The sequence below is a fragment of the Musca autumnalis genome, unplaced genomic scaffold, assembly GCF_047663935.1.
Source record: "Musca autumnalis isolate F117 unplaced genomic scaffold, ASM4766393v1 scaffold_1, whole genome shotgun sequence".
Classification (NCBI taxonomy): domain Eukaryota; kingdom Metazoa; phylum Arthropoda; class Insecta; order Diptera; family Muscidae; genus Musca; species Musca autumnalis.
The window spans coordinates 147,251,739-147,276,195 of record NW_027411644.1 but is presented as its reverse complement, the minus strand read 5'-3'; the positions used below and the strand labels follow the sequence as shown (position 1 = coordinate 147,276,195).

The 24,457-nt window shown below is 29.5% G+C and overlaps 1 protein-coding gene across 21 annotated transcripts in view; it reads right to left on the bottom strand.

The window, feature by feature from the left end:
* Positions 1–1,491: 1,491 nt before the first annotated feature.
* The window catches only part of fru (sex determination protein fruitless), an 805,497-nt gene continuing 782,531 nt past the window's right edge, over positions 1,492–24,457 (bottom strand). For 11 of the 21 annotated variants that reach the window (XM_073957643.1, XM_073957661.1, XM_073957734.1 and 8 more), the window contains one exon: positions 18,494–20,414. In XM_073957643.1, coding sequence (XP_073813744.1) covers positions 19,855–20,414 — 560 coding nt within the window. In that variant the 3' untranslated portion in view covers positions 18,494–19,854. Of the gene's footprint in view, positions 8,196–18,493; positions 20,415–24,457 lie in introns of those variants that run through there. The other 10 variants (XM_073957651.1, XM_073957667.1, XM_073957810.1 and 7 more) reach the window with 1 other exon arrangement.

Below are 24,457 nucleotides of genomic sequence, written 5' to 3'. Positions count from 1 at the left end.
AACTGTATTACACTTTACCAAACTACACTTGTATTCATTTTATAATTTATATCATAGTATTCCGACATCATTGTAACCTGAATGTATATTGTATGTCTTCTTGTCAAATATTTTCGTTGTCCTGAATTATAGTCTTTAATTAACTGTTTCGACATTTACGTGTCCTAGTTTTCCTCGGCGACAGAAATTAACAATTGGGGACAACAACAAATTGGGAGTTTGCAAGGGAAATCGATTTCTGAACCGCTGTGCGCCGTTCTTACTTGTTATTTGTTAATAATATAATTGGTACCACATTGAAATTGTCGTAGGATTCATATCGTTATTCCTACATTTTTTAAGTTCTTCTTATTTCTCTAAAAGTATCGGTAGTTCTGTACTAATGTACGTTTTTTTAACAAAAAAAATTGCAAATACTTACTTTTCAAATTGTTTGTACCTTCCATACTTACCGCTAACTACAAAACAACCTTATCTGAAATATTTAGAAATTCGGACTTAACCATAATTGTGCTTCCAACTTTGAGGTTAATATCCAACCCATTTGAAAAAAAAGAAATCAATAAATAAAGACCTTTTTCATGAATAATTTCAAATAAATAAAAAAGCTAATTACACGTATTTTATTAGATGAATTTTATTTTTAAAATTTCTCGTTTATTTGATGTTTCAGTTTTCTTTTCGTTTTATTTTTATTATCATAATTTTATTTAAAATAAAATGTACGTTGTCAGCTACATACATTGAGCTTGTTTCTTCTTTTTGTTTTTGTTTTGATGATGATGAGAATAGCTATTTTGGTAGCTTTGTAATGGAAGGAGGCATGGGATATAGATACGTACGGACGTATGTACGCTTCAGTTGTTCTTAGTTAATGATTTGAATTCTTTTGGAATTAATATAAAGTTAATAAAAAATTAAATTAAAAAGTACAATAAAATTATGCTATTGTTATTATTTTACAAATATTATTTTTTTAAAAGCTAAATTATGTATTTGTTGTTTTTATTTCTTATTTGTATTAAGAACTAGTATGTAAAATTTGTAAATTGAAAAAAGTTAGATTGAAATGTAAGTTGGTTGTATGCATGGATGTATAGAATAGCTTTGTGTGTAGTCTGCTACATTTGTTGTTTAACCTCGTCGATTTATGGGCCAGAGTCAGACATCAGCGGATCTCAAAATAATATATATGCTCGGCAATCGTTCATATTTGTCCAAAAAAATAATTAACATATACATTTGTATGTAGTTGTGCTTAGTTGTATCAGATTTGAATATTTTTATAATTATGCTTGGACATCTGGGATATCTCAAAGGACGTTAGTTTTTATGTAATATAAAGTGGTGAAAGAGTGTATACATATACTACACATATACATAGGTATGTATGTGTGTACGCATAGAATATTTGTTACTTGTTTTATGGTCTAATGATTATAGATCGTGCAGCTGTTCAAAAAATAACGAAAATAAAATATTAAAGCTTGGTTTTATTTTTTTTCAATCATATTTATTAGATTTTTTTGGTACATTAATGTTGTTGTTGTTGAATTTCAATTTCTAGTAACTAAACGTAAATAGTAACTAAAAATAAGAAAATATATACAACTATAATTAAAAAAATTATATATAAGTTTTAAAACTAATTTAGAAAAGTGATTGAGCAGCAATTTGTAAAAATAATATTATTAATTGTTTTGTATTCAAAGTATAAAAAAATTATTTTTACACATTTTGCAATTTATTAAACAAACTTAGGGGCCGAAACATAACAATTTTGAAAAAAAAAAACAAAGAATAACGAAAACTAACAAAAATTCAATTTTAATAAATAATGTTAAAATATGCTTGTGTATGTTTAATATTATTATTATTTTTTACTTCTTTGAAATATCACAAATACTTTACAAAAAAATATATTTCATTTTATTTCAAAAGAATTTAAAACCAAACGGGTAATTTTGAGTATCACAAAATGTTCAAAAATAACTTTTATTTCTACATTAGTTTGTGAATTGTTTTTTTTTTTAATTTTATTTTTAAAAATAAAAATAACAATTACATAGGTATTGTGTATAAATCGAATCTTAAACCGAAATGCAAAATAGGAAACCTTATAAAGCGAGTACGCCATTAAATTGAAGAAATCAAAAGAAAACAACGGACATCATTTTTATTATAAAAAAAAAAACAAAATAACAAATCATTAAACATTCTATTACTCAAAGCAAAATGGCAGTTTGAAGACTTTAAATGCTAAAGACATGAGGTGGTTTTAACAAGCTAGTTGAAGTTATTTTGCAGATGCGTTTTTGTTGAAACTATTTCTTTATTTTTTGTATTTTACATCAAGTCTCATCTGGCTGTTTGTGAGAAACGGCAAAACTCATGAATTCATGATCAAATAATAGAAAGAAATCAAATTTGTTTAAGCACATTCATGAGGTAAGGAATCTTCAAATTTATTACATCCTGCATGGATATGGTGGATTCATGAAACCTACATTTGGTTAACACAAATTCTTTCAAAACTACATTAATAAAAATAGTTTTAACAAAAACGACCATTGAATATGAATATATTTTAATTGTGGCGATATTGCTACTAAAGGTATAGTCACATTAGGAAAATATTTAATCTAAATTTGTTTTTCCTAATTTGACCAAACAAGTGCCAATATTATGTAGAGTTGATTTTGTGTTTACATTACACACAAATAAATATTTGTAACTCTTTAAAAAATATTTGCCCAATGTGACCTTAGCTTTAGAGATAGCTTTATCTACTCTGTTGTGATTTATTTGACATTTCTATTTCAAAATACGTCAAATAGTTCACAAAAGGGCCAATAATGTAAAATTTTGATTAAAATCTGTTATAGATTTTAGAAATTCTAAAATATGTTCAACAATGCCAATTCACTTTCACAATAGCTGGAAAATTAAACTTTCTTGTTAAAATTAATTTTGTAAATTATTTCGAGTTTTCATAACAATTTTAGTTGCTTGATTTCAACAAAACGTGTGTAGTAGTTTGATGTGTAACTTAGATGAAATAAAATAAACAAATAAATAAAAAACAAATGTTCAATATTTGACAAAAGTAAAATGCCGAAATCGAAGTCAAAAAAAGTATGTCAAGAAACTCTGCGTTTGAAAATTTGTAAAAAGTGTAAATTAAATGAAAAATGATACGCAGTAACATCTCATCTAATATTAGGGACGTGGAGTTTTGAAAATAATAAGAAATTTCAATCAGAATGAAACTTAAAGAAGAGAATGAGAAAACTCACTTGGAGTTTTCATTTAGAATAACCCCCATAATCTTCTTTTTGAAGCGCCACGATAGTATTTTTCCAAAATTTCTTGCACCAATCGACACGGGATCCAACGAGAACAAACCCTTTTTGGAGGTCAGGTGTTCATCCAATATCGAATGTAAGCTGATGGAAGAAATGCCCAATGATGACTCTATATCAAGGTATGTCACATGACGATTTTGCATTATTAGTTTACGCAAGGCATCAATGATCTCTGGTATAACGGCCGTTTTTAGACGACCTTCGTGTTTTTGCGAGCGTCATCAACGAATGAATTCATTAAACCAGCTTTTCACAGCGCTAAAGGATGGTGCCTTATCGTCAGTTAAAAATTTAAGTTTATCGATCCACGTCGTAAGTTGTGAAAAATGATCGAACGGAAATGGTCACGGAAAGTTAATTCCATTTTTATATCCACTGCTTTTAAGCTAATAATAATAATGGTTTTATACCCCAAGTATGTTTGGACGAAATCCTTTTCAGACAATATGGAGTCGATTTAGCTATGTCCGTCCGTCTGCCAGTCCAGCTGCTTGGCGCGCACAATAACTCGAACGGATCAACTGATTTGGTTTTAATTTTGGGTATCGTAACTCAAGAAGGTAGCAACCGAATTGGTCATTGGTCATCAAGTGTGAATATCGACCAAATCAGTATACTCCTTCGTACAAAAAATTTGGAAAAAATAAAAAAAAAAATTGTCTCGGATCATTTTGTATTTTTTTGCAACAATTTCTTCGACGGCACACATTTTTCAGGGGCAAATCCATACTTCCTGAGGCAATGGCCCAAAAGCTCCAAAAAGCCTGCCGGCACCAACTAAACTGATTAGTACCCAAGATAACCCTCGAAGAGAGAAAAAACTCGTCTGGGAGCGTTTTAAAATTTTTGCCAACATGCTGTGTATGCTACCCTAGTTACAACGGTACAATTTTTTTCTTAGGCATGTCCATACTTCCTGATAAATTGGCCCAAAAACTCATAAAAGCTCTATAGCCGACTTTTTTAGGTCGAGGCTGTGGATCTATCTTTGTCGGCACAATTGACTGATACTTTCTTACTTGTTTTTTTTTTGCAAATTTATTTTTCAAATCACTCTAAATAACGCACAACACATGGACGTATGTCAAACCGTGCGGAGTACATTTATGCTAAAAAATTGCAAACTTTCCAATTGAAATGCAAGATGACGTCAGGCAATATATGTATTAGGCCGGGGCGATTTGTTTGGAAGGGAAACACCTTATTGGGCCCTTCGCGTTTCTGATTCCGGGGTTGTACTGAGCAAAAAAGTCTACTAGACCATATGTCTACGGTAAAAATGGAGCCTCCGGATTTTGACTTGAAGTTTTTTATCCACAAGGCCAAAACTGCCTGAAGAAGCGTTCCAATGTTTTTGCGATGTACTAGAAAGTTCTTAATTATTGTCTTGGCTACAATTTTTGTCAAAATATCCATAAAACGTGGATAAAAAACGTTAAAAGCGGGAGGCTCGATTTTGACCGTAAACATATGGTCCAGTGAACTTTTTTGGTCAGTACAATCCCAGGAGTCAGGAACGCGAAAGGCCTAAAAAGGTGTTTTGCTTCCATACAAAGCGCCAGAACCTACAGGAATCTGCAATTTTTTACTACGATAATAATTTTTCCTTTATATTATCGAAAAATAGTAAAAATTAGTAGATTCTTGCAGTTCTGGAACAGATCAATATTTTTATTTTAAATATTTTCAATATTTGCCAGCATTTTGTATAACCATCACGTATTATGAAAAACTCGAAATAATTTCAATTTGAAAAGTATTGAGGAAAAATTATTATAATAAAAAAATAGCAGTGGATTACTATATATAAAAGTACACCTATTTTTAAATATAATATACAAATGTTTTGTTTTGTGTGCAACGTGCACAATATTTTTAGTTGATTTGTTTGTTGTTTAGTTTTTTTGAGGGTTTTCATTAAATTCAAACTAAAACTAAGGTTTGTTGTTTCTTTTTTGTTGTTGTTGTTGTTTAAATTAATAGTAAAATATTAAAACTGAAATGCATTTGAGGTATATTGATATTTGTTTGTAGTTGAATTGATTTAATTCTTTTAACTTTAAGTTAACACAAAGAACAAAACTTAACAATGTAAACGTGTGGTTTATGTGTTTATGTGTATTTCTTATTTTGTGTATGGGTGTTTTTTAGTTTCACAAAGTTTCGATCGACATTAAACAAAAATTATAATAATAATAATGAAAGCTACAAAAATAAATTGTAAAACAAAGTATCTAAAACTTAACAAACAATGCTAAAATAATTCTATTACAAGGAGGTAACAAAGAAACCATTCTTTATTTTTATTTATTTTTTTCATTTTTTGTTTTCATCTTCTTCTACATTAGCATCTTGGTCAACCATAGTTCTCTTAATAAATAGTTTCATTGCATAGACGACACGACACACAGACAGCGTATTGTGACAAAAAAAGAATTGCATGAAAATCAATTTTGGACATGTTGCTCTTGGCCAGAAGAGCGGGAAGGATAATAGTGCTGCAACACATACATGCCTTCCTTGTAGGAGTTTCACAATTTTTAGTCGTGTGCGCGTGTGTGCGTTGAATAGTTTTGTAATGTTAGTTGTTATTTTCTTATGTTTTGGTTTTCTTATGATATACATAATAGTATGTATGTGTGTATATATTTTTTGCTTTTATTTTCTAGTCATTTTATGAGTTTTGTATCTTTGTTGTTTTAAGTTGTTTATATGCATTAAAGATTTTGTTTTAAGAAACCGTACACATAGCTATATACGAAGTTTATTTTATATGTTTGTATGTATATGGGGGTTAATTTGCGTTTTGATTAGATTTGAAACCTTCCAATTTGTATAGATTCCCTTGGGACAAACATAAAGACAATGATGCAATTGCAAAAATTTTGGAGCTGCGTTATTCCTACTTTAATTTTACATTTATGGGAAAATGTGTGTATGTATGTTTCCGTCCAGGACTTTATGTCTGCCTATGTGTGTGTGGGGGGACTAATTTTTACTTTTTACAAATGTTTTTTTTTTATTTAATTTTGGAATTAAAACTATTTGTTTCTGTATCTGTTTGTATTTAATTACTTTGGATTTTGCTGAATTATTGTGGTTTGTAGTGTTGAGGCCACGTTCACAGAAGATTTGAAATGTTATCTTAAGGCATGAGAGAAAAGTATGCAAATTGAAATATTTATTTTGAATTTGATTTTTCTGTAATGAACTCAAACAGTTCCAGAACAATCCTTTTAAATTTGAAAATTCATTGTATTCTTTGAATTTAAAATGATATAGGATTTTGTGATTTGCCATGATGTGGTTCACAAGAACGTCAATTTGAAGGAACATTGAAAAAAAAAATACATCCATAACTCAATTTAAATTATTTATTTTTACAATAATTATGGCATTGATTTTAGTTCTTTGTCTTTATTAAACATATTTTTTCTCCTGTGATGGTTTCACCTGGGCCAATGGATTTGTTGTTGTTATTATTATTATGTTCATAGTTGTTGTAGTTGTTAAATATTTGGTATTATTTATTGGATATTCGTTTTAAACGAAAAAAAGCGTAAATGCAATTGAACAAGTCTAAATCATTGTAATTTCAAATAAAAAAAAAAAACTATGTAGCAATTTGAAAATATTACAAGAAATCTATACAAAAGTGTTAATCTTTTTGAAAACGATGGACTTACACTTTACGAAAACAACAAATTTACAAAGTTTCTTTTCTTTCTCACAGCTATTAAATATTACAAAAAAATTAATTAAATTTGAATATCATCTAAATTGTTATGTTAGTACACATTTTTTATAACTAATCCTAATATTTATTATATAGCCAATAGCATCAAAATGCGTGGGGGTTGGGGGGTGTATATGTAGTTGAAGCCGTTTTAAGATGGAGATACATCGCCAACATTCATTGAAGTTTTACAATGTTAGTGTGTGTGTGTTTTTTTTCTTTCTTAAGTTAACTTGTATTGGACTTGGACGACAATGACAAATATATATATTTTCTTTGTTTGGCATTTAAAAAAGAATCCATTTTGTCAATAAAAGAATCGTTAACCTAATCTCAAGTAGTTAAATCTTTAGTAGTATGTTTCTGTTGTGACGTCACACATGTGTTAAAGTAATATTTTGGTTTTTTTTTCGTTTTGCAGTTGTTTTTTGTTTGTTTTTAATTAAAGTTACATACATATAGAGTTGTGTTTTAAAAAGAAATTAAAAGAAATATACATAAACGACGTTATAGCTAACATTAAGGGTTCGTTCCCCCGGACAGAGAGATATAGTGTTTGTTGTTGCTATTTGATGACAAGCTGCTTGCTTATATTGATGAGCCCAGTTTGATGAGTCTATCCGAGTGTTTTACCCTTAAATGTGAACGCAGTGTATCGATGCGGCTGTATGTGGCCGGGCAATAGGGGCAATTGGAACGCTGGGCTGTGTGTGAATGGAAATGATGCCAGCGATTTGTCACCTCTTTGCCACACGAGCGACAGCGCCACATTGTACCGGGGTCACGGGACGGCGTAAACATATTGTGATACGACATTTGATGATGCATATTGTGTCCTGAGCCTCCCATATTTCCTGTAGCCGAGCCGAGCGTATGCAGTTGATTGAGACTTTGGTGATGGGCCTGGTCATTCTGATGGTGTCCTCCATTGGCGCCTCGCATTATGTTCTCCAATAGATATTCATTTTTGATAGCTGCATCGAGGTGTAGGCCATATGTTGTTGCCGGATGTGGTGGTGGTGAGTCGGACAGAGATGAGGCCCTCGAAAATGACGATCTTCGATAAGAGGTTCTTGACATGCGTCCTCGGGGTGCTGTAACCAATGAAAAAAGAGAACACACACCACACAGGGGGGGAAAGTTGGTCAGCCCAGAGAAATAAACATAGTGAAAATAGGTATGTATGTATGTCTTATGTTATAAACTATTTAAATTGTTATGATTAATTTTATTTTATTAATATAATCATTTTATTACTGTACTGTGGTATGTTTGTATGTATGTAATTGCTTTCGCGGTTGTGTATTTCAAAAAAGGATAGTGAAAGCAAAAACAAAAATAAACAACAATAACATATGAAAACAAATAAATAACCTAATAATGTCTTCAAGTTACACAAAATTTACTAAAACTTGTTGCTAAATAAAAATATTATTGAAAAAAATAACGAAATAATATTAATTATAGCTTGTAAAGCAGTTTTGAAGCTGTTTACGTGTATATTTATATTCTTAAATACGTAATATTTCGAAGAAAAAATATTGAGAATATATATAGAAAAAATAGAGTTTGTATGTGTGAGAGAAGAGAAGAAAAAAGGTTGTTAGAGCGAAAGAGTGTGTGTGGAAAAGTAAAGAACAAATGGTAAAAACTTAAACAACAAAATAACTTAAAACCTGCTGCAGTAGGAATATATATGATTTTGAAATACATATCTAAAGAATAATATTATTAAAAAAATAGAACAGTCGAATTGAAACTGTTTTTTTGGTTTTCTATAGCTGAACATCAGAAAACAAATTAATTTGGAACCCCTTAACCTTAAATATATATTAATTAATGTGTGTGTTTTTTTAATAATATATCTAATATTAAATTCTTATTGTCCTATTCTATGCTCTTCTATTCATTTATCCGATATCTTTACGATGAGAACTCATGTATAGTTTTAAACTCCTTTCTTTTTACCCATTAAAATAACTGTTCGGATAAAATATTCTAATACAGTAATTTTAGATAATGAACGGTCAGTCGTAGATTTCATATTAAAATTTTGTTAATCACAGCAAAATACATTTACGGCGGTAGAGGCTAATTTTTATTAATTAAATCATTTATAAACAAACAACAAATTAATACGTTTTGCTAACGAATTAGTTCAAATCCAAGTTGGAATACAAAAGCTAAGGGTCTATGGATGAATTACTTTGTAGGTATTTTTTCTGTAAAAGTTTCGAAGTTTTTAAACCTTAAAAGTGAAAATCCTTTTCTTTATACATAGAGTTTAAAAACATATACAACTTATTGAAATATAAATATCAATTTAATAAAATCTTTATATCCTTCGATTCATTGTGCTGAGGCCAGAAAGATTAATCGATTTTAGATTATTTAGATTATTTTAAGGAAATAAATAGTAAAACTGATTAAAACAGTACATTCCTGTAGGATCTATTTAGAGATTTGGGAAAAAAATTATATCTCTACTTCATCTAAAGGCTGAGCTATAGATGCCAATGTTATTACGAATGTAGACGAGTGAAAAAAAATCCTAACAAAAAGAAGGACCAATCTCCTTAATTCGAAAATCTCACCATCTCGAAAATGCAATAAAAAAATTGTATTGGCCTATTTCAAAGTATAAGTATTCTATGCTACTTATACTTATGTTGTAAAACTTTAAAGTATATCGGAACAAAATCGACTGAGATATGAGTGTTGAAAGGGAAAAATTTATTGTGATTTGTATGTAGCATATAAACTTAAAACGGGTTTTTTCTCGAAATAACATTTTGAAAGCGATGCCAACTCTAGCTCGAAAACTAATAAACCGATTGTCATATAATTTTGTGTAGCTTATCAAAAACTAGTCCTTCGTCGATCGATATTATTTTTAAAATTTGTTGTCCGTTTTATGACCAGAGAACGTCAGTTTTTTAAGCCAAATATTTAAATTTTAATTTTTTAGTTCCACCATTTCCGTAAAACGTAATATTTAAAACAAATAACGATAGATGAAGGACTATATCATTATGTTCTCAAAAGGCATACAAAAATATACGACGATAGATTCATTAGTTTTCGAACTAAAGTTGGCACCGCAAAACGCTTTAATAAAACCAAGCTTTGGTAGACGGTCAATTGTGACAAAACTACGTAATATTTTTTCAAAGAGAAAAATTCAGAAAGTAGATTAAGATGTGATCTTTCAGATGAAAAAAAACATCATAGTTTTCTTGGAAAAAAATCATGAGAAATAGCTTTAAAATATTAATATATGATAGAACTTTAATGAATTTTTTGCATATCAAACTTTTTCCAACACAACATTATCTTCCTAAGTTTTAATAATATACATACATTCGGGTTGGGCGATTAGTGTGGAAGGAACAGAATCTTAATGGGGGCTTCGAGTTTCCGATTCTTGGAACTGAGAAAAAAGTCCACTAACTTGGAGTGATATTTTCCATCCAATACTAACATAAAAATTGTAGCGAAGACAGTGGTTAAGTACTCTCTAGTACATCGCAAAATCATTGAAATGCTCCTACTGACATTTTTGGCCTTGAGAAAGTGAAAATTTTGGTAATTTTTCAATATTTTTAGAAAAAATTTGAACTTTCACATGACAAAAACTGACTGAAGGAGCATTCCAATGTTTTTGCGATGTGCTAGAGAATTCTTAACTATTGTCTTGGCTTCAATGTTTGTCTGAGTATTGGATTAAAAATCTCAATAATTTGGGTGTTATAGGGAAAAATATCCCAAAAAAGTGACAAAAATGGTGGACAAAAACCGGTTACGTATGGTCTAGTGGACTTTTTTACTCAGTACTATCCAAAGAATCAGAAACGCAAAGCGCCCCTTAAGAAGTTTAAATCGCCCCAACCTAGCATACATATATTAGGGTTATGACTTTTTGACCTATTTTCTCAAAAATGATTTCCTGCATGGGGAATGAATGAACTTTTGCCTACTAATCACTAAAATAACGATTATTCTATTTAAGTATTAAAAAGGTCACGCACAAACCATTTTGAAAAAAATTAAAAAAAATACTATGAAATAAAAAATATTACCTTTTGCACGAGTGAACGACCTTTTGCCTATTATTGACTATTGTATTCCATTTAAATAATCAAAAAGGTCCCACACACACTACTTTCAATTGATATGATATGTATATGTAATGATATGGTGATAAATTTAGAGAGAAACAAAAGGTTACGCCATTTTGGTTATGTGGTATGGCTCCGAAGCTTATTTTTAGTTAAATATCAGGCGCTCCCACATTAAAAAATTAAACTGGCTATAAAGATTTAACCGGGACCTTTAGAAACAAAAACTAAAAACTCCGGTTCCGGTTAGAACGTTAAACTCAGTTTGATGTTTTTGGACCGTTTTGGCCTTGAGCGCCTCATATCTGCTTATAGTCACTTCAAAAGTTTGTCAAAAAGGCTCATATAGAAAAATTTTCAAATGATTTTGTGCGTGAGCTTTTTTTATCCAATCACCTTATAGTTAAGATTTAATCTAATTATAATTAAGATTTAATCTAATGTAAAAACTCATCAACATATGATACAGGGATACGAGGTTGTAAAAAAGTCATAGCCCTAACATACATACTTATGCATGTATGAATTTCATGTCAAAAATGACATGTGAATAACGACCATAGACCTTAATGCTGAAAGGGAATAGATCTAAGTAGCACTGATATAAATTTATATAGTAATGAAAACAGTATATTATAATGGTAAATTATAATGTTTTGTTTGTTTTTAAAACTTGAGTGATTTGGTTAATTTGTTTTGTCGATATTACTTACATTCCAGCGTGCATATGTAGTTACAAATATATTTAAGATAGTATTATTTATGTAGTGGTGGTTTATTTTTTCAAAAATAAATAAAAAGGTTGATAAAAGGTCAATACTGAAATTACATTTGAGACTAAATATTTATGGGGAATTTGCTGATTCTCCCCAAACCAGTATGCCCGATATTGACCCTCTAGCCTCCAACTACATATTACTTATTAAAAGAACATAACATAATTAATAAAAAAAAATTCAAACGTAAAAAATGCCTCCGTTTATATCTTATTCTTGATAGTATATAGTTTGTATATGTAAATGTAAGAAAGTACATATGTATATAATTTTACTTAATTCTCATTTGCTGGGAATGAAAATTAGATATGGCGCCAAAATATGCATTTGAACATGTATTAGTCACAACAAGACTTAGTGATGGTCTCTTGGCTACAATATTATGGAACCTCCTAACCTTATTTTTACAACTATATTCGCACATAGTACATTTCAGGTAGGTCCGTTTTATCGTCACACTTGAATCTCAAATTTGATTTTTTATTTCAATTTTTGGGTGTAACATACATATGTGCGAAACATATAGCATACTATAAAATATGTATGTATATTTTTTGATAAATATTTATATTTTGTCATATTAGTTGTATATAAAGCTTACCATTTAAATATGTAGTATGTATTGTGTTTAGTATGTACTTACTCAATAGAAATTAAATTAAGTTTATATTAGGAAATAAACTAAGAACAATAAAAAAAAAATAAAAACACAAATAAAATTACAGGAAATTGGGCCGAGATAAATAGTTTTGGTGTTTAGTTTAAATTTGTAATTTTATATTTTCTATTTATAGAAAAAGGTTAAAATTGCTTAAATGAATGACGACAACGATGATAGTAACCCCATGTTGGAAGCACAATTACAGAGAAGAAGAAGAATAATTCCCACCTAAGACCTGACAAATAAATGGTGGGTGGCATGGCAGAGGGAGCGAATAAATAATATGTAAACCAGATGAATAATATTTTTCACATGTTTGGTTCATTTTCAAGAAATAAAGTCATTTATTTTTGTTGTTCTTGTTGTTTTTGTTAGTTTCATAAATATTTAATTGTGTAAATATCTGTGTAAAATTGTTTATTTCAAATGTGTTGAATTTTTTTTTGTGAACATTTTTGGACTTTACTTAACTTTTAGTTGCTGTTCTGTCTTGGCTGATTTTTGATTCATTTCATTCCTCGAGGTAGGCACTGCTATGTTTGCCTCGCTGCCGAACATATTTGTGAATAACAAATGCTTGTATTTTTTGTTTGTTGCTAGTAATTTAATTATTTTTTTATTTTTTTACATTTTTGCTGGCTTTGTTTTAATTTTTTCCAATTTTTCTTTTTTTAACTTGAAAATAACTTATTTATAAAAATCATTAATAGTTTCCATATAAATAAAACTTAAACTAATTTTATAAAAATAATTTCAGTATAGTTGTTGTTTTTTTTTTGTTATAAAAAAGTATATATAAGTTAATAACAGTACAAATTTATGTTTTTGCATTTCTTTTGTTAAAAAAAATAAAATTAAAACTTAAAATCTTGGTTTTTTTAAATTAGTATTTTATATTAAATAATTATAATTGTGTTAATAACAAAACAATGTGTTGCCGTTTGCGATAAATAGGAGAAAGGAGTGTTCCGTGATTTGATACGGTCTGATGTACATATGTATGTATGTAAGTGTGTGAACAAGTTTGTCTCTAATTTTAAAATCAGGTATTATAAGTCTTGTTTTAAAATGTCTATATTTGTAATCTTAAAACATAAATTGTATAGTTCCATTAATGGTTGTTATACATGCCAAAACAACATAAGTCACTTTTTTTGTTTGTTACACATTTTGCAGCATAGTTTTGGACTATTTCCAAATTCTACTTCTCAAAACTGTTAACTATTTTCCAAAATATTCTGTTATTAAAAATTCATTTATTGCATTTTGCATGTAACATTTCTAGCTTGGATTATTCTTCTTAGTGTAGCTATTATTAAAAATTGCACAAATTTGTGTTATTTATTACAGAAATGTTGAAAAGTGTAGAAAATGATAATAATATTGTACATTAACAGTTATCAAAGAAACATTATTAGCATTAGTTATTAAAACTTCCACGACAATAACTCTAAGATAATCAATATTTGTTTGTATTTGTTTGTTTATACAAATTAAAAAATAAAAGTAAAAATTACAATTCTTATAATAAAAATAATTTATGCTGTTTGTTGCTATTTTTCTTGGTTGTTTGTTTTTGTTTTTTTCTTTCTTCTTCTTGCTGCTGTTCTTATCTGTTTCTTATTATTATGTCAAAAAGAAAACTAGTTTTTTTATTGCACATACGGTTTGTTTCTCTACATCATTTTTTTTTTTGTTCAATTGCCTAACTGACAGTTGTTGTACGTTCCAGCTAGTCACTGAATCACTTAATAACTTTCTGGACGCGTTCATTATATAACTATTCTTCTTCATTTTCTTTAAACTATTTCAATCGGCTTAGTCATTGTATTCATGTTGTGGTTATTTGGATTTAGCACCTTGATTTCATTGTTTCTAACATGTTTTTGTTTTGTCTCTACATTTTTTGTTTACCATAATTATCACATTCTTCTTCAAATAGAGTATGAAAACAAGAAATGACATTTTTGTTTTATCATTTCCAGTTTTCATTTCATTGTTGTGCACCAAATTATTATTTATATTTATATGTATTTTTTTCTTTTAATTATAATTGCTAAAAAAATGTAGCTTTTAATGTCTAACAATCAAATTGTATGTAAACTAAAATGACATCTATAACATACATAGATATACATATCGATTAGTAATATTATGTATAATAATTATTTTATTGTGGATAGACGTATTTACACATCTCTACTAATTGGGAGAAAAGCTGACATAGAGTATACATATGTATGTGTGTATGTAACGAAGGACTATAGGGGTATTTTTAGGGAAATTCAAGTAATGTCGTACTTAACAGACAATATGACATTGAAGGAGGGGTGATGGTGATATTTTTTTAAGCAATCGTTTCATAGGAGTCATAAATTTTTTCTACATTAAGTGGGAGAGATTCTGTTGAAAAAGTTAGAGAAAGAATATATTGTTTTGACATTTTTAGGCGAAGAAGTTGATATACGAAATTATCAGAGTTCTTTTGTAAATTGTTATATATTTGGTAATGTTAATTGCATTTGTAGGTTTTAATGTTTCATTCCATAAAAGGCAATTTCAATGAAAAATGAGTTTTTAGTCCACAATAAACGTCAAATTCATCGTTAAGTATTTGAAACGAATGTTTTTGTTGTTACAAAATGTTGTCTCTTAACACAATTTTTTGACAGTTCATCTCTGAGAACTTTTGCAAGTTTTTGCAGGATAAATTTCTTCTTGGAACAACTATGGATTAATGTAGTATTACATTTTGATTTTGACCAGTTTGTGTGGAACATTTCAAAGCTTACCCTGTTGTAAAGAAACGTTAGGAATGCTGTATTGACGGTCGAACATATTAGTATTAGAAAAACTGGGAGTGACCTCCCAGTTGTAAGGCCCAATAAAAACCATTTTCATTAATTTTTCAAAGAAAACTACGAAACTTTTTTGATAGACTTTTTGAGCTTTTTATTTTTAAGAACGGATCGTCATAAAATTTTGTGGGAACCGATCGATTTAAAAAAAAAATATTAGGTGGACAGAAAAAGTCAAAATTTAAATTTTTGGCTTACAAAAACATACGTTTTTGATCACAAAACCGGCAAAAAATAAAAAAACAAAAACAAAATCGATCGATGAAGGACTAGATTTGTATGTCTTTGATAAGTCCACGCTCATATTTCTTCGAATTATTCATTCAAGATTTATACAAAATGTCTCGTCTCGTTTCGGCTTCAAAGAAGGTATGGAAACTATACATTTCAGATGTAATTCGAGACATTCCAGTTGTAATTCGTAACATTTCATTTTTAATTCGAAACAATTCAATTGTTATTTGAGAATTCCATTTTAATTCGAATTATTTTATTTGTAGTTCGAATTATTCCATTTCATATTCGAATTATTCAATTTGAAACTCGAATAATTCCATTTGTAATTCGAATTATTCTATTTGTAATTCAAATTATTTCATTTGTAATTCGAAATTTTCTATTTTTAATTCGAATCATTCCATTTGTAATTCGAATTATTTCTTTTGTAATTCGAATTGTTTTATTTGTAATTCAAATTATTTCATTTGTAATTCGAATTTTTCTATTTGTAATTTGAATCATTCCATTTGCAATTCAAATTATTTCATTTGTACATTGAATTGTTTGTTATTCGAATTTTAAATGTTTGGTTCCATTCAAGGCCTATAGAAGGTCGGCCATTCAGAGTTCTGTTAACAAGTTTTGACAACAAACATAATAGATTGCTTAGTGTCCAACTGTATAAACTGTGGTTCCATTAGTTTTATAGTTGGGTTTTCGAATTACAAATGGAATAATTCGAATTACAAATGAAATAATTTGATTTGCAAATAGAATAATTCGAATTTCAAATGGCATAATTCGAAATACAAATGAAATAATTTGAATTACAAATGTATAAATTCGAATTACAAATTGAATAATTCGAATTACAATTGAAACGTTTCGAATTACAAATGAAATTCTCTATTCACAACTAAAATGATTAGAATTACATCTGAAAAAGGTGTAGAGACGTTCTTTTTTGCATACAGCCATTGATATAGAAATCTAAAAACCGCCAAATTATGTATCCCTATGTTTCGTAGATTATGAAGAGGTCTTCGGCAACGTGCTACATAATATACTGATAGACATTCTGAAATCAATAAATGTAGAACAGAAAGAAATTCAATGTATAACGAGTCTGTACTGGCACCAAACTGCTCACATCGAGGTGAACGGAGATATGACCGATAGTATACCTATATCCAAAGAAGTTATGTCTCCATTGCTTTTTAATATTTATTCCGAAATGGTGTTTATATAAGCGGCTCGGTTTTAAACACAGTGGAAACCCCCAATTTAATAAGGAAAATGTCATACCCAGCAAAAATACTTATTACAAAACCCCATACTTTTTTTGGTCACTTAAATAAGTAGATAAAAAGGCAGTTACTAAAAGTCGTGACTACTTATTTAAGTGGCAAAAACATGCCTTGTTAAAATAACGGGTTAGTAGGTTGTTTTGTAATTAGTACTTTTATATTATATATTTTAATATCTTCATTCGGAACGCAAAAAATTACTAATTCGTAAAATTCGTAAATTTTCCCGAAAGACCTTTCTAATGGCAATATGCAAATGGAATATGCAAAAATGGTATCCATAGACTACAAGAAAAGTCTAAAAGCAGCATTATGGATAATTATAAAAAAACCGTTCCAATGCAGGGCTAAGAAAAGGCAACATTTTCCAAAATATTTCCATATAGTGGAAGGAAAAACATAACCATACGATGATGGATGGATATGGTTATTTGCTCATGTGAAGCGATTTAATTTTCAGTTCACGCGAAACATAATATTCATAAAGAAAAGAATGCTCTACAGAAATGCGCATAAAAATTAAAGAATTTGTTTTAGTCACACGATGTTTTTGCTAAACCGGAGTTAGTTTTAAGAAAAGTGCTATTTTCAACTCCAAACACCTTAAGCCGAAAGCACATCTAACGTTTGAGTATAGTTTTGTGTCATTTCTGGTAAAAAATAAAGAAAATTCCAAACGTGGCTGCACTTTGTCTTTTATTCTTCTACCTGAAATGAATTAAAACTCAAACGTTGGATGTGTTTTCGGCTGTACAGTAATGCGAAATGCGAGACCTACTATACATAACATTTATTAGTAGTTGTAGTAGTAGGCTGATGAATGGTCGTTCATGTCATTTTTTTTAGACATTAAATTATATTTAATGTTAAAATAAACGAAACGAAAATGTATGTATGTACTATACATAAAAACTATGCTTATAAATAACAAATGTTTTGTTAATTAAATTATTTTGTACATTTTGTTGTTTAGTAATAAAAATTGCTGTAGTATAAAATGAGTTTATCCTAAATGTTTAATGTGGCAAAAGTAAATAACAAAATTTTACTGTATGGGAAAAGGAGTTTACATAGGGCGAAAGTTTTTTTCTTTCAATTGATTTTTTTTTAAAACAACATTTTTTTACAATACACCATTTCTATGTGTATTTTTAGAGAAAAAATTGCTGGTATTTAATTTTTTCCTTGTTGCAAGTCATTATCAAAAAATTCTAGGATTATTTATCGATAAATTAGATGAAGCAAACCCAGTAACGGCCATGGACAATTGGGATATTTCAGCTATACTTAATTTTTAAGCAAAAGAAAAAAATCATTATTTTTGGCAATCGTTTAATATTAAGGTTCCCTTTTAATTAATGTGGGTGGGTGTTTTTATGCTGGTGTGCTCTATTGGATATTAATTGAGACATTTTGCAATATAAATCTACGAACTCTGGAATACAATTTTCAGTTTTTAATTTTTGAATTTACTGTTTACACGTTTGGTGCTTTCTTTTTGTTTGTTTTAATTATGGGACATCTTGCACATTATGTTAACGACTATTTCAACAATTTGTTTTTCTTTTTTTTTTTTGGGGGACATTAAATGCATACATCTTCAATGTATTAGAATGACAGTTACATACATAGAGAGTAGTTTGAAAGATTGTGGGTGGATACATACATAGATATTGATTGATTTCAAATAACATTATTATCGTTATTACTAATTGTTATTGTTGTTCTTATTATTTATTATTATATATTTGTTGTGAGTTTGTGTGTGTGTGAGTTTTTGGCAACATAAACATTTACATACTGGTATGTATTTAAAATTGGTGTATCTTAAGAAACCGTTACAAATTAACATCCACTTTTTCCCATCATTTTCAATACAATTATCATGAAACCATTTGACATCAATTCACTTGGTATTTATTATCTTAGCTTAACGATAACCATTGCTCGTGCATCGTACGAGAAAAATAGGCGAAGGAGATTGTGACTTTTGGCGAGGGAGGTTTGCATTATGTAATTATTAGAGAGAAAGGATCAATATGAATTCATATTGCATATTTTATTTTGGCAACTATGGATTGATTAGTCGATGGAAATGTTTTCGTTTGTGATTTTGTGACTCGCAACTTCTTAATCGCTTGCAGTTTGAGTTCTTGGTAAAAAGTTTTCTGTTGTAAAACTTGATTTATTGTTGCTATTGTTGGGAATTTTAGTTATACCATTGCCACGATTAATTTCACATTCCTCCTCTGGCCTTTTGGTCACTGCCAGACATTGTTCCTTGGGCGAGTTTCTGTTTTTTGACGTACCATTTATAGTTGCTTGTGTTGTGATCGGTATAGGTGTTAGGAGTCCATTATCAGAATCTTCTTCGTCCTCATCATTGTCGTCGTCACTGTCAATTAGACTCTCCACAGGTATTCGCTGATTTAATGCTGGATCTTTCTCTTTACGATTTCCACCATGGGTGGATTGGGTGGAGGCCCGTTTTGAATAGCCTAGAAAGTGATCCGGTACTAATGAACTCGAATTGTTGCCAATGTTGTGGTTGTAGTATAGACTTTGCAGAGATGTTTGTGTTGCCATGAAATTATTGCTGTCGTCCCGTTGTAGCCTATGGGGCAATGTATCTTCTGAATTCCAAGCAAACGGATTCGTTGCTGCAACTGTTGCCGACGAAGTCGCTGATAACATTGGTGACATTTGTGTCGATGTGGAGACTGGTATTGCTGGTGGTAGTGATGGTGGATGGGGCGGTGGTGCATATGCATTTCCTAGGATATTACCATAGTTCCAGGCGAAGAAGGATCCGTATCATTCATTTGTGGCATTGTGCGGCTGCGGCTGTTGGTGGCCCACTGTTTGGGAAATCATTTGAACCGCTTGTTGTTGTTGCTGCTGCTGCTGTTGTTGCATCTGCTGCACTAATAGCTGTTGCGTTTGCTGCGTCAAGTTATGCGCATGCTGTTGCAATTGTTGTTGGTGGTGGTGTTCCCTTTGCTGTTGCTCTCTTTGTTGTTGCTGTTGAGCGGCATTAAACGCCGCCGCCGCGGCCGCTGCTGCCATGGCAGCCTGTGACGCCGCAGCTAATTGCGTAGGAGTTGGTGATTGCGTCGCTGTTGTCGCCCCACCCATATTCTCAAACTTTCTTGTATCCGGATTATACATCGGATGCTTAAATTTGCAATGTGTCCTCAAGTTATCACTGCGCGTGTATGTGGCTCGACATAGGGGACATTCAAATCTTCCCGGAAAATGCACGTGATAATGATTGCGTATATGCGTCACGACTTTGCCGCACAATTTACAGCGATGCAGATTACAGCCACCAGATAGACGCTCAAATGTCAAACGCATATGCCAAGCTTTGGAGCCTTTCGCCCAAACATTTCAAGTCGATAACATTCAGTATGTTTTGTTTTGTTTTAATAAAATGTGACAGAGAGACAGACAATCAATCGAATGTATTTTGTTTGTATGTTTTGTTTGCGAACAATTTGCGCACACGCAGAGAATAAAAAAAGAAGAGAAAAACATTGTTTTTGTTGGTGATTCACAAGAAACAAAACGTTAATGTAGTAGAGTTAATTAATTAAGGAAAAAATCTTAAATTCTAGTGCTTAACATTATTAAATGCTAGTGTCAGTGTTTGTAAATAAATTGTGGTCCTATCAGAATGTCAATTTGGAACAGATGCCGTGAAATTTTCCATCTCTCCGAAAGACGATAATGAAATGAAGAAAATATTTTAAAAGAATTGAAAGAAATTATTTAGTAAGGTCGGAGCTAGCGGTTACCAATTTAGTATTTGTTGACAAACAATCAGAGTTTTTACACGCCAATCAATTTTTGTTCTCAATAAATCAATGACGTTTTTCTTCTCTATTTTTAATCGCAACAAATTCTGCTGTTACACCCAAAAAAGTGTGCCCTTAATGTACATCGGCAAAAGTTATCTCAATGTAAAAGTCTGTTCTAGGACCAGTAAATAGATAGAAGAACTTATGTATTAAAGTTATTTTATAGTAGATATTATCGATAATTCAGAATAAAATATAGGTATATGTATGTAATTCTTATAATGTAAAGTTATTTACAAAAGTAATTTATTACAGATTTAAACCATCTCCATAAAATGTTCTTAGGTTTTGTTGTATTTTTTTAACGTAATATGTTCTATTGTTAATTTAATAAACAAAACAAAAATGATCGATACTAGGGCATGTATGTATGTATGTTGTTATGTAGAATAAGTCGTACCATAGTCGTTAATAGCAGTAGTAGTAGTAAATCACACAGAGTACATGAGGGATAATTTTGTTGGATTAATTATTTGTTTTAAATAAATTCTCATTAAACCCAAACCAGTATTGGAATTCTGTTCCTTTCATTTTGGGGGGAATCTTTTCAATTAATTTAATTACAATTTACAAAAAAAAAAAACGAAACATTCGCTTGGGCATAACCTAATAAAGAGAGAGACACTTAAGAAGGAATGTAATGTTAACCGCCATATAAACAAATGAGGGGGTTTAATTATTTGTTTCACATAAATAGAGAGAAAGAGAGTGAAATGTAATAAGAGCGGAAAATTTAATAATATATGTATGTGAGCTAGAAACAGTAGTGATTTACGATAGATAAAAGGACATAGTAGTGTATGCGTATGAGGGACAGAGAGTTTTGAGAGGTTACAGCAACGAATTTCTTCTTCAAAGACAGTGTTTAGTTTTATCTTTTGAATGGAATTAAAACTAAACTTAGAGAGAAATTGTGTCTTCATAGCTAAGCTAAAGAAGAATTACATTTTCAACACCCCTCCTCCTATATCGATTTCGATTTGATGTAAATCAAAACAAGAACTGAAACATTTGAAATTTTTAAAAAATATATAATTTTTGGAGATTTAACGGCCAATTCCTGTAACTTTATTTATTTATTTTTTTTTGTTTAGCAAAAATATTTAATTTATGATTTGTTTAGAAAATCGTTATAGGCAAAATCTCTATAAATTGTTGTTTGATTTTTTTTAAATAAATACATACTTAACATTCATATACACAGAAAAACTTACCGTAATGAGTAATGAACTCTTTTTGATTCATTTTTATGTTGTTGTTTATTTTTTTGGTGATGGTGGGGAGGAAAATTTAAGTTTAAGACATAGAATCAAATAATTTTCCAAACAAAAAACAAACAAAAATAAAATCACAAAAAAAAATTTAGATATAAATGGATGGGTCTGTTGCTTCGAGGAAGAATTAAAACACAATTTTTATTTTGTTTATTATTTTTTTTTTTTTTTGAAATTGAAAGAAGTTTTATTTTTAATTGTTTAAAAGATTTTGTTTTAAATAATTTTAGCATATATCCTTTGTATTCACTTTTAAATACATTTATTTAATGTTGCAATTTATATATATATATATTTCTTTATTTATATATATAAATATGTGTGAATTGTTTTTGGTGATTTATCGTTTTGATTTTTTTGTTTTTATTTTTATAATATTGAGCTTAACTTTGTTAACTTCCCTAAAAACACAATTACTGTTTCCTTTTATTACCACTTTAATAAAATTAGAATTTCTAAGAAATTCTTTACAAAATTGTTTGTTCATCCTCTTTTTGCAATGCTGTTTGTTTATTTGTTCAAATAAGGTGGGTTACGTTCTTTTTTATATACGGGACAATAGAAGATCCTTTTCATCCAAAATCATAAAACGAAAATCTAAATATTCTGAAAATGGTTTAAATTCGTTGTCTAGAAGTTGTTTCTTTACTTCATTTCAGGGCTGATGTGAGAAGAAAGGAGAGGGCAAACGAAACGAAAACGACTTGATACAAAAAGACACGAAATCAAAGAAAATGGGGATTTGGATCGAGAAGAATGATAAGTTTGGAAAATAATACCGTTATGTCAATAATAATCTCACTCTTTGCTCAATATCTCTATACCGGAAGTTAAGCTTGTTGTGTTTGTACTCGTTAATAAAGTATTTGTTTTTGTTGTTTGCATTGTATTTAGAGTGTGCAAGGACAAAGGGGTCCGCCCATATTTTATTTGACTACGCTCCTAATGTGTGTATGTCGATTTTAAAAATAGTTCTACTATTTCAATAAGAGTCATCTATTAGTATAATGAATATTTCTTTAAATATATGTATATATTGTTTACTTTTTTCTTGTTGTTGTTTGTACATATATTGCTTCTAAAACGTCACCTATATGTCATTAAATTTCCCTTTAGAGAGAGAGGGCTAGAGTAAAAGATTTAGTGAGATAATAGCTAGGGTTTAATACTCATCATGAGATTTTTTTTATATGCATGTATGTATGTATTGAAGGTTGTTAGTACGTATGTATTTTTATTCTCTGGTTTAAGTAGAAGCGTAAGTATTAAGTATTAAGTATTATTCACGTATAAATGGTAAGCAAAAATCACTAGTTCTATGTCATTAAAGTACTTAGCCTGTAAGTAAGTATGTTTGTATGTGGTAATGTAGATAGTAGGTAAGTAGTTAGGTAGGTATTTAGGTAAGTACACAAGTAAGTATCTCTAGTAATGTTCTATATTTAAGTTTTCCGATTTTTTGAGCTTGTATATTGTTACATGTAAATGTATATATGTATCTATATTTATTTAAGAATGGAAATGAGTATAGAATTGAACTAAAAAACATAAGGTCCCATTTGATTACGTATATTTCAAATATGCCTGTATTAACGGCATACATACATTTTATATACTTTCATATGTAGGTATGCCCGGTCTGTAGTACCTAAGTATATGGTTGGTTGTATGTATGTATTCCTAAATTTTTGGAAATTTGTCTTAAATGTGTGTGTTAGGTAGCTGCTTTTCATTGTTGGTTAAAACAAAAAGAAAATATTGCTTTAAGCCATTAACTGATCATACAATTACAACGACAATGATATCGAGAAAAAAATAAACTTCTTTGGTTTGCTTAGAGTTGCTTTAGGTTTGGTTGTTTTGTTTTTGTTGTAGTTAGAAGCATTTTCAGAATATTTAAATTTTAGAATCATCAAAAATTTTGTCAACATTTCTAACTTAGGCTAAATACAAATAATTGGCTAAAATCAATAAAAATACATAGGTATGTCTGAGTGTATATATGGCAGAAATTATTAATACACACACGAATACACAATAACAAATAAATTAATTTAGTTAATTTAACTACAAGACATGTTAAAATAAATTAAAATAAATTGGAATTTCTAGCATAATACTTTTAAAGTACGTGTTCTCTATTATATATAGAATAATCATCAGCATCGTTATTTCTTACTTGTTCCGTTACTTGGTTTTACGTATGTATGTACTTATATAAATTTAACACAATCTCAGTTTCATTTGAAAATTCTTTGAGTTGGCGATTTTCTTCGCGTTGCT